This window comes from Netta rufina (genome assembly GCF_964035555.1).
Source record: "Netta rufina genome assembly, chromosome: 1".
NCBI classification, from domain to species: domain Eukaryota; kingdom Metazoa; phylum Chordata; class Aves; order Anseriformes; family Anatidae; genus Netta; species Netta rufina.
Genome location: NC_140123.1, coordinates 180,193,623 through 180,209,718, shown reverse-complemented (window position 1 = coordinate 180,209,718; position 16,096 = coordinate 180,193,623). Strand labels below are relative to the sequence as shown.

The 16,096-nt window shown below is 35.9% G+C and overlaps 1 protein-coding gene across 1 annotated transcript in view; it reads left to right on the top strand.

Moving 5' to 3' along the window:
- The window catches only part of TFEC (transcription factor EC), a gene marked incomplete at both ends in the record, with an annotated part of 75,967 nt that extends 63,230 nt beyond the window's left edge, over positions 1 to 12,737 (top strand). The window contains 3 exon segments of the mRNA XM_084286152.1: positions 3,322 to 3,397; positions 11,607 to 11,754; positions 12,357 to 12,737. Coding sequence (XP_084142278.1) covers positions 3,322 to 3,397; positions 11,607 to 11,754; positions 12,357 to 12,737 — 605 coding nt within the window.
- Positions 12,738 to 16,096: the final 3,359 nt, after the last annotated feature.

Genomic DNA, 16,096 nt, shown 5'->3' with positions numbered 1-16,096 from the left:
TTCTATATATATCTTGCACTATTCCATTTTACTTGATGTCTTTAAGAATTACAGTGCAAAACAGACAATAAAGGAGTAAAAAATAAAATAAAATAAAATAAAAAATCAGCCAACCAAACAACCAAACAACAGAGCAATGATGATCCAGACTCCTCTAAAGCATCCAAGCGAGACCATATCTCTCTACAGTCAATTGAAAGAAAAAAAAAAAAAGGAAAAAAAAACAAACAAACAACACTGAAAACATCCCTCCACAACCATTTTCAGACAGTAGTTAAGCACTTAAAGCTATGAAAATTGTACGTCGCAGAAGGAGATTGGGGCACAACTGGACAAGACACAGTGCTCTGACTTCTCTGATACACATACCCTCTGACCGCTGTAGGCTGGGGTAGACTTCTGTTTCCTTTGTGGACATCAGTACAGTAGTGCAATGATAGTTTCATTTTAGTTTCAAAGGAAAAGTCTTCTGTACTTGATGCTTAGAACATAGTGAAATTTATAGTTCGATGTTTAAATATTAAACACGTAAAAATAAACAACATTTTGGTTTATCTAGAATAGATAAAAATATTTTTGATTGCTGAAAGAAGATTGCCTGTAACATTAGGCAATTTTTCTCTCTGAAGAGTAATTTAAAGCAAAAAACCTGAAGCATTCCCTTTGAAAAGTGTTGAATGAAACAATTGCATTTTCCATCTCTCCTTTTCATTTCTTCCAGCAGAAATAATTTGTGAATGTAAGTCTAAGTTCATAATTAGTTAATAACTACTATTTTAAACTTTGTTCTCTGTCTATTCCAGTGATCTTAGGGTTATGAATTTACCTGCATGTACCTGGAAGTATAAGTCCACAGGTACAACATACTGGCATCTTTCTGCTACTGATTCCAGAAGGAATCCTTGTTTCTGTATGTATGTTTTTGTGGATCACAAACAAGCCATGTAGATTTTTGCATTTGTTGCTAGCTCATTTTCTTGGAAGTGTCACAGTAGCTGCTGCCTGCCTTATTTGGGCAGGAATACGGTGTTTTTGCTGGACTAGGAAAGGAGGTGGGTAGGAGTTGTCCCTAGCTGTATGAAGGGGAAGAAGAGGAAAGACAGGCAAGATAGGTACACGCATACATTAGGGATGCCTCCACTGGTTTGGTTTGGTTTGGTTTGGTTTGTTTTTTTGGGGAGGGAGGGGAGGGCTCTGAGATCATCCTTGCTGCACACAGAAATGTCTGTGAAGTGTCCTTCACAACTGGAAAGTATGCCGAAGACTGTATGCCAGGATCATGGCAAGAAGACACATAACATATTTTCTGGTTTGGCTCCAGGTGTATATTTCAGAGCTCAAAGTCTCACTGGAGACAGGTCTACTGTGTGATGCCTTAGGCATATTAACGCATTACCCAAGATGGTTTTGTTAGTGTTATTTACTATTTAATGGTACTGTGTTTTTTAGAGATGGTCTGAAAAGTCAGGTTTTGGAACCTGTCCTGGTTTCAGTTAGAACAGAATTAATTTTCTTCCTAGTAGCTGGTGGAATGCTGTGTTTTGGCTTAGGATGAGAAGAGTGCTGATAACACCCCGATGTTTTAATTGTTGCAGAGCAGTGCTTATACCAAGCCAAGGACATCTCAGCCTTTCACTCTGTCCTGCCAACAGGCAGGCTGGGGGTGCAGTAAGAGCTGGGAGGGGACAGACCCAGGACAGGTGACCCAAACTAGCCAAAGGGGTATTCCATACCATCTGACGTCATGCTAAACAATATATAGGGGTGGCTAGCCGGGGGGAGGGGGCCGGACTGCTCGGGGTTAGGCTGGGCATCAGTCAGTGGGTGGTGAGCAATTGCATTGTGCATCACTTGTTTGTACATATTATTATTACTTTCCTATTATCACCATTGTATCGTTATTATTATTATTGTTATTATTATTTTATTATTATTATTTTCCTGTCTTATTAAACTGTCTTTACGGGCTTCACTTTCCATTTCTCTCCCCCGTCCCAGAGAGGGAGGGGGGAGGGTGAGCGAACGGCTGAGTGGTATTTAGCTGCCGGCCAGGTTAAACCACGACAGAACCTGATGAGAATTATGCAAACATTCATGTTGCAGGTTGAATTAAAGTCCATATTTTACAGAAACGTTCTTATACGTCTTATAGAAAAGCCTTCCTTTTGACATGTTAGGTTCCCAATGAAACCCTGAAAAACAATTTAGGTCTAAGAAATGGAGCCACTTCTTCTAGTAATACCAAGAGTTTAATCCATTACTATTATTGTTACTATTTAAATGTTTATACTTTCTGTGCCACCATTATGTACAAAAAATCCCTCTAAGTGATAAGATGTCCTTTGTGCCACTGATAAATGTGAGATTTCTGCATATACATGTATATGTAGCTGTAGAAAAACTTGCGAGGAAGAAGAGGAGAACTCTCTCTAAATTAGTCAAATGGAGGCAGAAAGGTGACAGGCCCATTGTGTGCACACACTCATCTGGATACCCATACAGCACTGAAAAAGTGGACTGAGAACACAGAGATGGGAAACTAATTTTAAGAGGCTTATCTTCTCTTTTTGTCTTTCTAACTAAGCTGCAAATAAAGCAAGATACCATACATAATTTGTCTTGGAAGAATGCATTTATTTATTTATTTTAATGACTTTTTCTTCATTTTGTTGAGTGTTTTGAAAGTTATTTTAAGTATGGTTGTGCTGTCCATCATCAAAGAAAACAAATATGCTGGGGATGGAGTGTTTCTGGGACACAATCTTCCTCTGTTTCAGTGAAGAGATGGTTGCTGTTAAGTCGTATCCATGGTTTACAATGCTGAGAGAAGTAGATAAGAGATAAAAAGCTGTTAACCATGGTCTGTAGCAGGAGTTTTGACAAAATGTGAAATATTGTATGAGTTGTCCTGCATCCCTGTTGATGGGATGCAAGACATCCCATCAACAGGGATGTCCCAATGAAGTCCCAATGAATGCTGAAACCCCCAATAAAAGCTGAAAACTCTTGTGTGGCAGCACAGTGGAAGAAGGGTGCATAAACTTCAGAAGAAATTAAGCGTAACTCACATTTAAAGAATGTGAGACTATTTCACTCTCTGAGTCTAGTTTTAAACTGGAGGAAACCTACATACAGGGTAGGATGCAGAGTTGATACTAATCATGGAGTTTGTCATAGACAGGTAAGAGATCATGTTGGGATTTCTTTTTCAGGAAATTTTATGTACATTGACTGACTTGTTTTTAACTAATTATAACAAAGTATGTTGACTTTCTGCAAGAATATTTCACCATAGAAATAATAACCATTTCTTTTTAACAGTTGAGAGAAGAAGAAGGTATAATATTAATTACCGAATCAAGGAGCTTGGCACACTCATCCCCAAGTCTAATGATCCGTGAGTTCAACAATCTTTCCTATAATAATGTTTATAGTTTAAATACAGGAAAAAAAGATAGCTGCATGTAATGGCCACAGGACTGACTGATAGGATACAGAATCTTCCATGCCAGGCCACTAGCTTGGATCAGGCTGTTAAGTAACAAACTTTTGACAGATTTTTGGTGTCTGTTGGGAAAAGGATAATTAAATGAAAACAATTACAAGGTGTTAAAGGCAGAGATCCACACACACAGGGTGAGTGTGTGAGGAAGAAGATAAACCAAAGACACCACAAGTATGTGTGGTGTCTCTGGAGAAGAAAGGAATATTTTCAGCCCTTGTCATGGGCCCTCTAGTGGGATAAAAAAAATTGTGTGTCACTGTCTGCATTTTGGCTATCAAAAATAAATAAATAAATAAAATCATGTTAAAAGATTGTAGACTGAGCATTTTTCAGAAGTCCTCCACACACTGCAGGGAAAAAATAGTCTTGAAATGCACAGATAAAAATAATAATTGCTATAATTGCTACAATAATTAAATTTCATACTAATGAGTATACTTATATTAACAAAAAACGCACATTGCTTATACTATATCTGCCTTCCCTTAGAGCTTGTATTTATCATCAATATGAAAAAAAAAAAAAAGCCACCTCAATAGGAAAAAAACTACTGTAGGATTAGCAATAATGATTCAGTGATATATTAGGACGTTAGCCTTAGAGTTTTCATGTTACGCAGGGAAGCCTTAAGACCATGTTTGTATCTTGCATAAAATTGGTTATACAGATGTTGTCTTCATCATTTGCATTTCATTGTAGACCTGCAGGATGCTTCAAATGAAAATGTCTATCAATATTTTAGCTTTATTTTTTTTTCCTCAGAATCAAGAAAAAATGTATTATATTTAAGATTTCTGTAACATTAGAAAGCTCTGTGAGACTTAGATATGTATAAGGTTGGCATAATAAGCCACTTGGAGTGAAATCACCAGAGAGAAAGTTAACATGTCACAACCATTTTAGAGTATTCAGAAACTCTGCTCCACCTACAGCATGCATCCAAGCGAGATAAAAGGGCATGTTCTTGTTATTTAAATACATTTGGGTATTACTTCTGAGTTAAAGTAAGAAGTGTTTTAAGTGCCTAAATAAAGTTTTGGCTACATGTGATCCCCTACAAACACACACTCATAAAGAGTTTTAATTTTGCTGGCATATCTTTCAGTATTCAAGACCATTTGGGCAAATAATTGAGAGATTTCTCAGAAAAACAGTGGATGGCACTGTTGGTTTGCAGGTATAAAGCAATAATGGAAGCAAGCTATACTGCAATTAGAAATGGGCATGAGGTACAAATTCCAGTTGTGATTTTGATTGCCTACAGAGGTGTTTCAGTTACATGTTTTGGTCTGGATTCCGCTTTAGCTTATAAACTTATTCAAATTGTTAATACTTAGATCAATCACCTAAGCTCTGCTTAAAATGAATGCTCTGGACCTGCAATTTTGCTCCAGGAAGTGGATGATGGATTTTACTCATAGATTTTAATGATGATGCCTTGAAAAATATTTCAGGAAAAAATCCTGAAGACATCATGTTTTCTTGTTTTAGTCTCCAAACCCATGATTGAGTTCAACAGTGTGACATCCCCAAAGCAGTACATATTTACAAAAGCAAAAAGTCCATCCTGAGGTCTGAGAATTGTTGTTTTTAAAAGGCTAGTAATCAGTACTACTTTTGAAAATGTTTCTATATAAAAGCTTTCAGGTTGATCTTCGGAAAAAAAAAAAGAGGCATCAAAAGGTGCTGGACATATTGAAAACTTAGGTTATAACATAACTTAATGAATAATAAATTCTTTACTGAGAGGGTGGTGAGGCTCTGGCACAGGTTGTCCAGAGAAGCTGGGGGTGCCCCATCCCTGGAAGTGCTCTAGGCCAGGCTGGATGGGGTTTGGGGTAAACGTCCCACGGCAGGGGGCATGGAACTAGATGATCTTTAAGGTCCCTTCCAACCCAAACCAGTCTACGATTCTATGATTAACTTTGCTGTAGCTTAGTGGCCAGTTAAATTCATCCAAAGAATTGTGAATTATTTTTTAATATATATTTGCAAGTTGAAATAATTCAATTTGACCACACTGTTCTGTTGGCTGGGCAGATCAAAATTTTTATTTTTCTGATATCATCATGTGTTGCCAAATTATAACTCAGAGTCCTTAGCCTCTCTTTCTGTTCTTGCTTTTTCCTTCATAACACCTTACTGTGCCCCCAGTTTGCCCTGTTCTTTCAAAGAAAGAGTTGTATCAGCTCTTACAATATTTTATCTGTAGCATTTTATCACACATAGCATTTTCACCTCATATATTGATTTTAAAAGATTCTTCTTATGGTAGGAACTTAGATGTAAAAGGAGAAACCTTACTGTTGCTTGGACAGTGAAACAAGTCAGCCTTTGCATTGAAAAGTAAATACTGTTATAACGAAGTCACTGTGATTAACATGCCTGCCCCAAATGGCTTGTTTCAAGAAGATTACATTCAGGATTAGAAAATGACATTGTTAATGCTATTTGGAAACCTTTTATGATTTATGTTTCTTAGAAGTTTGTTTTTATTTATTTATTCTGTTTCACTTTTGTTTTGTTAGATGGTGAGCTTGTTTGGCTCCTGCAGAGGCTCTGCAGAAACTTTCTTTTGAATAGCTTAAGCCCCTACCCTCTTTATTTATTTATTTATTTATTAAATAATTTAGTGACAAAATTGTGGATTATGTTACTTAAATGAATGGGTATTTATCAATTCACTTCATCAGCATTGGAAAATGAAGATAAGTTGCAAAAAGCTTTGCCTTTGTTTAATTTTCAGTGCTTAAATATCCAAGTAATAGATGTATCAGAAATGTAAAACACATAGAATAATTCAAAGATAGAGTAAAAAAGACCAAAATTTACAGTCATATTTTGCTGCAAAAAAAATCAGAATATACATCCTTTAAATATATATACTTTTCTGTTCTTGGTTCCTTTGTGTTTGGCCTTTCAAAATCCGGTGGTTAACAGGAATTCATATTGTAATAGAGGCTGGGAATGACAACTCAAGAATTGTTTTATGGTAGCTAGACTGAAATTATCAGAAATATGAAGAAAATCATCTTTCATTTATGAATTCTAGTCATTTTATCAAATTGAAGTGCTAAAAGAACCACTGAGGATTTGGGCAGAGCTAGTGAATTGCTCTCACTCACTCTCTGCTCTCTGCATCTGTCTTTACCTGATGTTCTGTCTGTTGTCTATGGGCAGACCCTCTAATGGACAGCATGACCATGTTTCTTGTAAAGGAAAAAATTGTATACACTTACACTATTATAAAATGGCCAGGAGAATACACTTGGTAATTGTACAGGTCATCAAAACAGGTACAAAGTCCTTCAAAGGATTTCTTTGAACAAACAGTCTAAAGCTAATTTCTCAGAAATAGTGAAAAAAAATGGCCAGCAAACATAGTTTCAACTTCACAAATGCATTTGTTATTATTGACTGCTCTGCAACTGGCAAACTCTGTGACTACTACCTGTTCCCAAACTCTGCTTTCATTAATTAGTTTTAATCTTAGATAATCAGATGCTCAAGCCCCTCCTGCAGGAGCCCTACAACTTGTGCAAACTAGTGAAGCTCCTTTGACTTCAACAAAGATACCTTACTGGAAGCAAGCTGGTGTACAGCCTCATGGCTATGTTTCTTTTCTCCTAAATGAGGAACACTCCTAGATGAGAATTTCACTAAATTCCTGGGCTCATGAGATTTGTAGAGAGATTTAGTTGGTAAACTTAGGAGGAACTAGGGTTCACACAATATGTTTTTTTTTACTTATTTGCTAGTTTTCCATGCAAATTATATTAAGAGTAGCAGATCTCTGTTAATTAAGCCAGGTAATATGTGTGTAGACTGCTTAAAATTTCAAATTATTGTACCACATGTGCCAACACACAAAGACACAATCCTCCTTTGCAGAGGTCATTGCTGATGCCCAGACATGCAAAACTTACTGCTCTCAACTGACTTGTTTTACAAGTAGATTTTCCCATCTGTCTCAGTATTTACAGGACAGAGTCTAACATATGTACAATAAAACGGAAGATTAAAAAAAAAAAAAAAAAAAAAAAGAGAGGAGTTTAATAACTAGTGTCTCCAAAGACTAATTGATCTATATCTGTATTGGTAGTTATAAATGCAACTGTTTTACCTGTTTTTATAAAGCACTTTCCAATTAAATGACTGGAATATACTAGTGACTGCTCACTTTTTACAGGTTCTCAGATGAACTCGTAGGTATTGTCATTATAAACTCTACCTCTGTTAGATACTAAGCAGGAACAGTGCATGTCCCTAAAAACAATAAACAATCTCATACTACCCCTTTTATCACTTTTCATACACCTTTATCTGCAGCCAACTTTGAATTCAGTATTTTCAGGGAAAAACAAACAAAACAAAACAAATCAAAACAACAACAACCAAACACAGAAAACCAATAACTATTCTGAGAATTTTCCAAATTATTTTTATGTACTTGCCTTTCTTGGATTGAATCTGTTTTTCAAAAAAAAAAAAAATTTTTTTTTTTTTTCTTCCCATCATAAATGAATTTGCTTGCCTGCCTGCTAAACAGGGCTAGACACATTACAGTCACTTGCTAGGCAGTTCCCACTGTTTCTGTTCATTCTCTCTAGTTACATTGCTGCTCTTCCAGCCCTATACATCTCCTCTGTAGAGCCTCTGTTTCTCCAAAGTGCAGTCTTGTCACTGCTGTATGGTTAGTCTGCCAGGCTAGAAAGGATGGAGAGTTTCTGTGATGCAGAACCAGTATTTCTTTTGCTCCTGGTATAAATAATGAGATACAGAGTGAAATATGAATTGACTTCTAAGGTTGCCAGACAATCTTTTGCTGTGTTGCTTCCAGACATTGGAAGATGTTGCTTGACTATCCCTCAGTTAATAAGATATCAGTGAGTATATGCATAAAGAGAAGTAGGATACATGTGTACACACATGCCCACACACATAAATAACAGATATAACAGACACATAAATAGTAATCAGGAAGAATTCTGTTCCTGCATCAGATATGTTCTTGCATGCTGGGCAGCAGATGTATTGTACATCACAGTTCATTAAGCACAGACCTTCAATGGTTTAATGGAAATGGCTCAAAATCTGTTAAGTGATAACAGCAACCACAGCATTTTCATCTGAGATCTCCATGATAGTTTTGCCTCTTAAATTTGTAGATATTACTACCAAAGGTATCTATAAATATATATTTCATCCAAGTTGATCAAATCCATCTCTCTGGCAATTTGAATCCAGGAATTAGCTCTTCAGTTATGACTTCTATTATGTGAAAATTTATAATAACCATATATAAATGAAGATTCAAAGTATCAAGGCAACACGAACTAAAAGTAAGCAATTTCACAAATGTTGCCAGTTATGTGCAATATGAATGAATCATAATAAAAACATTTCAAATAAAGTCATAAACATATGGGTTATTCATAGGTCAATCAGAAAAATTGACTGAAAAACATTGTTGTCTGAATTTGATTTTGAATCCATAATGCTTTATAACTGATGTGAAATTGTGAGATCACTATTAAATGTTTGTTAAAGGTGTGATTTACGTATATTTTTCTGCTGCTGTTAGATGTCTTAAGAATTTCAATTTTGTCAGCTATAGCTTAGTAAGTAATTTTATACTACTATGTTTTCATGTTTAGATCATCAGTTCAAAATTGGCTTAGCTTGGTCTTAATTACATACTGGGAGGAATTGATCCCTAGTGCCTAGTCAGATTTTGCTTCTCCAGAGTTTATACTATAAGTTTTTGTACTGTTGCATTTTTCAAAGTTGCTATGAATAGATGACAGTGGAGATTTTCATCTTGAAAAGTTGTTTTCCTCCTATCTTTAACTCTTCCTATTTATTCAGAAGTTCTTTGGTGTAGAGAGACAGGCACTTTCCAGCCTTTCAAACTACACAACAAGTCAGGCTTAAATAGAGAGGTATTTAAGAAGTCATCATTTTACCTAACTTTCCAGAGAGGTCTGAAAACAAACACAAAAAACCCACCAAGATTATAATGGGGTGATGGTATTCAAACGTTTGTTCAGAAACATAAGCATCAGATGTACCAAAACCTTCCATAACCTTTGCAGTTTGAACATAGACATCCCACAAATGAGGAGAAAGTCCACTCGCAGGAGGAAGGCCACAGGATGCTGTCAGGAAACATGTTCTGCTCTCCCATAGGCATGAAGGACAGCAAGAAGAAGGAGGGCAGAAGGACTGTCAAGGCTCAGCTCTTACAAGGAACACAGGCTCTTCTGTTGGCTCCTGCTCCCACCTCTGCCTAATTTTCCATCCAGAGATAGCCTAAATGAAAATGCATACCCACTTCAGAGAGCAGTCTGTGAAGTTTTGGCTTTGAAGACAGCCTGGCATGAGGCAATAACCATTTTCTCTCTGACCTCCCCAGTTTCTAAACCCCAAATTTGTGTATTCCTGGCCCACATAGCTGAGAGGAGTTTGCTGGAGGCCCATGGTTTGTCTGCTGCCTGGAGAGGAAGGAGATGTGAATTCCATCCTTCTCTGACCATAAGGCTAGTTCTCCCAAATCCCTAGCAAATGATCTAAATTCTAGGGCATGGCTAAACACTGTGATGCTCTATCACAAATCGTTTTAATTACTTTCCTGAGCATCTTTAAAGCTATGAGCTCCATAAGCATTTATCATTCAACTGGATCCCCAGATCCTGTACCTGCCTAGCATTTGCCCTATACATTCAGGAGAAAGACAACAGTCTTGGTGGAGATCAATGCTGCTTACCTTTGGGATAAGAGTGCAAGGTTCCTTAGGTATTTACTCTAGGAAACTGAATGTAAAACATCAACACTTCTAAAAGAAACAAATCCACTCCAGATCACATGCATGTGAGTAGAGTCAGGGCTCCTTAACTAAAGCAAACAAGAAATAATGGAAAGTGGTAATAGATGAGAGTATAATACATATCTATTTTTTTACTCTATAAATGCCAGGGTATAAGTATATGCACTTGGGACAGATGCACTTGGGACAGATACTTAACAACAACACACTAATTTGGTTGTTTCTCACTCCCAACCTTAGATTCTTACTGGTTTAAACAAGTTTTTCCCTCTTGGGCTTGGTTTATAAGACCAGAATGGCTGTCTGTCTTCTGCTCAGTTTAAGCCATCTTGCAGTGAAGTGGGTAATTTGGATAAACTCTTCTATATGAATATTAATGCAGCACTGCCCATCCCTGTATTACACAATACCAAATTTTATCAGAAATTCAACATTTTCAAGAGAAAATTATTCCTGTTCCAAGGCCTCTAAGACCTTGCATAAAGGAGTATATGGAAAGTTAACAAATGGATGTATGAAAGTCCTTGAACTCATGCTAAGTTTGAACAAGTGTATTGTTAATAAGACTGCTTGTAAGCTGGTAGCTAAACCATGAATTCCTGAATGAGGGAAGGGTTTAATCTTATTTTTGGGGGGCAAGAGTTTTACTTTAAATTCACATCTCTATGTAGCTGTGGACTTCAACCTGGTTTATATGGTTTCAAGCTTGTTGAATGGGCTTAAGCAAGAATTTTTGTCATACCATTTTTGTTACCAAACCATGATTTGTCTGTCGTCAGTGATGAGTGGCATTCAACATAGACCATTTTTTCCTCAACAAGCATAAAAGCAACCTCATTAGTAAGTCAGGTAAAAGGAGTAGTATATTTGAAATGATCTTTAAAAATTTAGTCTTAAGTCCTCAGTAATGTATATTTCCTAGTTCATTAATGCAGAACTACTGCACATAGATTTTAATCTTAGAGTTAATAATAAAAGCAATTTTCACTAAAAATATAAAAACTGTAATGGTAGAATCATGATATTGCATTTAGCTCTCCCACAAAAAGTCACTTTATTACTTTCTTTTGACACTTATTTTCATTCTGGGATTAATTTTACTATATAAGGGCTTCTTAACTATTCTATTAAAATTTCCATTCAGAAGCAATAATATCTAAGAGTGAATAATAGTCATGTAAATCATTATTTCATATTAATGTAAAAGATTTTGTAAGTTCTTATGAATTCTGCTGACATGCACAATTGTGAAAAGGTTATCTCTACATTCTGCAGTGATATGCGCTGGAACAAAGGAACTATTTTAAAAGCATCAGTGGAGTACATCAAGTGGCTACAAAAAGAACAACAGAGAGCCAGAGAATTAGAACACAGACAGAAGAAATTAGAGCACGCTAACAGAAGACTTTTGCTTCGAATTCAGGTTTGTATGAGTGTGTTGCCATGAACTACAAAGCTTTCTCAGTACTTATCCCTCATCAAATTCTATTAATCTATATCATTTTTCCCAAATGTCACTACTAAAAATGTTTTTCTCTGTTTATTGCTGTGTATATTGGGGATGAGATATTTATTTTTTCAGATTTCTAGGAAATTCCTTTCCTAATTAAACTTTACATAAAGGAATACGGTGAAAATTAATAAAGTATCTATACCAATGGTTAACTTATGTATATATTATAGCCTGAGAAGGACAAAACAGGAAGGTACATTTCTCCTGCCAGAAATCAATACTGAACACAAAATTTCTTTCTGTGTTTTCATTTCCCTTTGTAACCATTTCAAACTTTGCAATGTTCCCTGCTGCTTAATGACAGCAGTGGAATTAAAAAGAAAACTATCTGCAGAAGTACATGGCAAATTTTCCTAGATTAACAATTTTGTATTTTAACATAGTCTCACAACTAGACAAGAGGTATAACTAATATGCAGGTATGATCTGAATGCTTGTTGCAATAGTTCTGAAGACATTAATTATCTTTGAAAATCATTATCTAATTTTTATTTTTGTTTTTTAAACATTAGGAACTAGAGATTCAGGCACGTGCTCATGGCCTTCCAGTCATATCTTCACTCAGTGCTGTAGATTTAGCTGCGCAGGTCATCAAGCAACAGTCATATCCAGAGGAGAGCTCTGTAGACTACTCTCAACAAATGCCTTTGGCACATGGACAAAATTCTGATGTTTGTGATGGATCTACAGCCTTTTCTGATCCACTTTCACACTTTACCGATTTGTCCTTCAGTGCGGCTTTAAAAGAAGAGCAACGACTAGAGGAAATTTTACTGGATGACACTGTATCACCATTTGGAGCAGACCCACTCTTGTCTTCCACATCCCCAGCTGCATCAAAAGAGAGCAGCAGGAGAAGCAGCTTTAGCACAGACGATGGAGATGATTTATAAAAGCAGAAAGGGCCTCACACTTCTTTAAACCACTTTCTAAAAGACTTAGCTGAGCGTAAGCATGGTGTTTGTGTTTGTTTCAAATACAAATATGGAGAACCACTGTGAAGATAACAGGTAAGAGTTTAAATCAGTCCTTACTTCACAGGAAAATAAGAAGGACATGAACTCATATCACTTTGCCCCAAATTCACACCATCTATTCACAGCTGACATTTGCACAAATCTTTCTTCACTGGAAATGTTTTGATAATTGTTCCATGACTTTTTACAGCACTATGAATATGGTTACGACAAAAGGAATATACATGTTACAAAAATGTATTCAGACTCTCTTCGATCTATACTTACATTTATCTGTTATAAAAATGAATTAGTCATTTGTTATTTTTTTCATAACTAAAATGAGAATTTTGTATTAAAAATTCTACAAAGCATGAGAAACAATAGGGAAATATTTAAACTGGGAACCGTAGAAATGTTACAGGTTCTAAAAACTGAAAAAACATGGTAACGCAAGTGAAGTAAACATGAATTCAAAACCGCATAACTTGTTTTTAAAATGAGAAAATCCATTAAGTTTTTCATGCAATCCTGTTTATATATATATATATATATAATTTCATTTGTAGAAAAAGATCATACTTTTAATATATATTTTAATGATACAGATGAAAATTGGAAACTAACGTAATGACAGAGACTCAAAGAAACTCAGAGAAAAAGGTATGACATTTCAGCAGAAAGTATTCAGAAAGACTGTATGGACGTACAATACTGAACAAAGATAATTCATGTTAAAATTAGCACAATTTAAAACAAGCACTGCTGGTAACAGTGCTGCATCAGGTGTTTATTCCAAGAGTATTCAAACTGTGTCCTTCTTTCTGTGGAAGGGACCAGACTATTTACACATGCCAGTGTGCTTCTGGACAGTCCTTTCAGTGTCCCTGGACAGCACACTAAGGTTTTGCTAAAGTGACTCTATCTTATCCATACCCAAGCTTTGATCCTTTTGGAAATGGAGGAAGATGAACAGAGTCCCAGTAAACATATTGAAACAAGGAGAATTTAATTTCAAATTTGCAGAAAAGACAGGAAGACTTCAAACCAAATGGGATATTCAGAAGTGTTGACTTGATTTCCATAACTTGCATACTAGGAGTGGGCACTCACAACACGTGTTTTGATGACTCAATAAATGAATATCGTTTCTATACACAGTGAAATTCTGGAGGGTGATGTATGTTCCTGCAGTACATGAAGTGCAATCATTCTTACTGTAACATTAGTATGTGGGAAATAAACTGGCATAAGTTCTTCATAGCTCTTCCTCAACCAAAGCCAAAAGAACATACCTGGGAGTCCTCTAACAATTCCAAATATATTTCTAATGTATGTATTAAGTATCGGTGTCACTGAGCCCTGCTTCATTCTTCAGAAATGTCACATGATCAGGAACAGAGATGAAAATGGATTTCTATTTGTGTGAATGGTTTAAATGTATTTAAACATTATCCAAGAACAGAGCATTTGTTTCCTCCTAATGCCTACTGGTACCTGGGTCCTCCTAATAGTCCTCATGAGGTCTGTATTCATCCAGGGCCATAGCACATTCCTGACTGACCCTGTAATATCATAATAGTTTTTTTAATTGGAAAGTTAGCAGTGAAATAACAAATTACATCTAGATGTCTATGAAAGATGATGGAATATCCAACCTCATGAGAATATTTATGTTTTTAGGAACCTTGATGATTTCTGTGAGCCTATGCAAACTGCTTGGATATAAGTTGAGCAGAGCAGAATTGATATTTTTGTCATATATGTATGAGTTCCCAGATAGCCCAATACAAACCTAACCCTTCTTAGAGGCTCTGATATGCTTCCACTGTATGGTTAAAAATTAATCAAAACAACAAACTCATTTTTATTTATTTTTTTTAACATGGAGGAAAGGAATGGAAAAACAAATGAACAAAATTAACAAAAGGTAAAAACAAATAAACAAAAGTCAATTGAACATAGAGCTGATGAGCGTTTTAATTGGAGTGCTTCTATAGATTAGGCTCAATAGATCTCACTTTGTCATAGTTTTGCCAAAGACTAGCTAATATTGACATTCAAATACAGAATACGATGAATTGAAAGTAACATTTATTCCCACTTTATGTCTAGTGTAGGATATGTACTGTCCACATCAGCTGATGAAAGGAGGAGATACTTGGTTGACATCAAACACTATTTGTCCTTGTACTGCAGTTTCTACTACATTGGTTTTAAATACACCAGTGTGGATTGCTCATAATGGAGAAAAAGAAATTAAATATGAATGTATAACATGATTTTCCCATTGAACTTTTGCATTGGAGTTAGGCCACTCTTTTGAACTACATGTATATCGACTTTAAATAACATCCTGAGTTTCATCACTTTTATAAGCACTGTTCTAAAAAAAATTATAGTGCATCCAGTAATTTTTTTTAAAGTTGATTTTCATTCTTCTGACAATTGCTTCAGTCTAAAGCACCAGATTTTTTTTATTTTTTTTTCTCTTCCTGCTTGAGAAATCTAACAGGAGATAGGAAATGCTCCTTTTGCAATATATTGTACTGCATCTATCACCAAGCATATTCAAGCTGTCTTCATTCACACATGACCCCCAATACCCCTACCCAAAACACTAAATGTATCTGTACCTGTGGGTTTGTATTATGGTGATGTTTCACTACCATTACTTGTTTTTTTTTTTAGTAAGAAGTCATCATAATTAGTGTTTTCACTAATAACAATAACCTGTATTACACATCACTGTTGAAATTAAATGGTGATACAGGGCACCAGAAATCATAAGCTAGGGCACCACATAGGTGGTGCTGAAGGTATTTAGAAGTTTCTGCTGGTATCTGTATCCCAGACTTTTTGGAATAAGTAGTTGGTCTCCCACCTCAATTTGGTGAGATTGCTGTGAAGCTGGGGGGGCTTTTGGAGCAGAGTAGAGCACAGTGCCTTCTGGCTTGGACAGAGGAAAGGGACTGCATGACTACAGGGACAAATCCTGACATCCTTCCTCAGGCAGAATTTCTTTCCTATGCAGGGGAGTTTTACTCAACTAAAATGTGGTGCATGTAAAACACAATTTGTGCTCTTTTCTATACAGATCTATCTAATGAAATCTCTCAAAAAAAGATGCATAATTTGTCTGTGGTTCTAGGTCTAGAAAAGAATTTAAAGATGTATAGAGTTTGACCTCAGTCAGGGCACAGATGAGAATAACTGGCTATTTTTGTCAAAATGTATTAAATGAGGAATTCTTGCTTGTTTTCAGTAGCAGCTGTTCAAAGCTGGTGGACATGTTC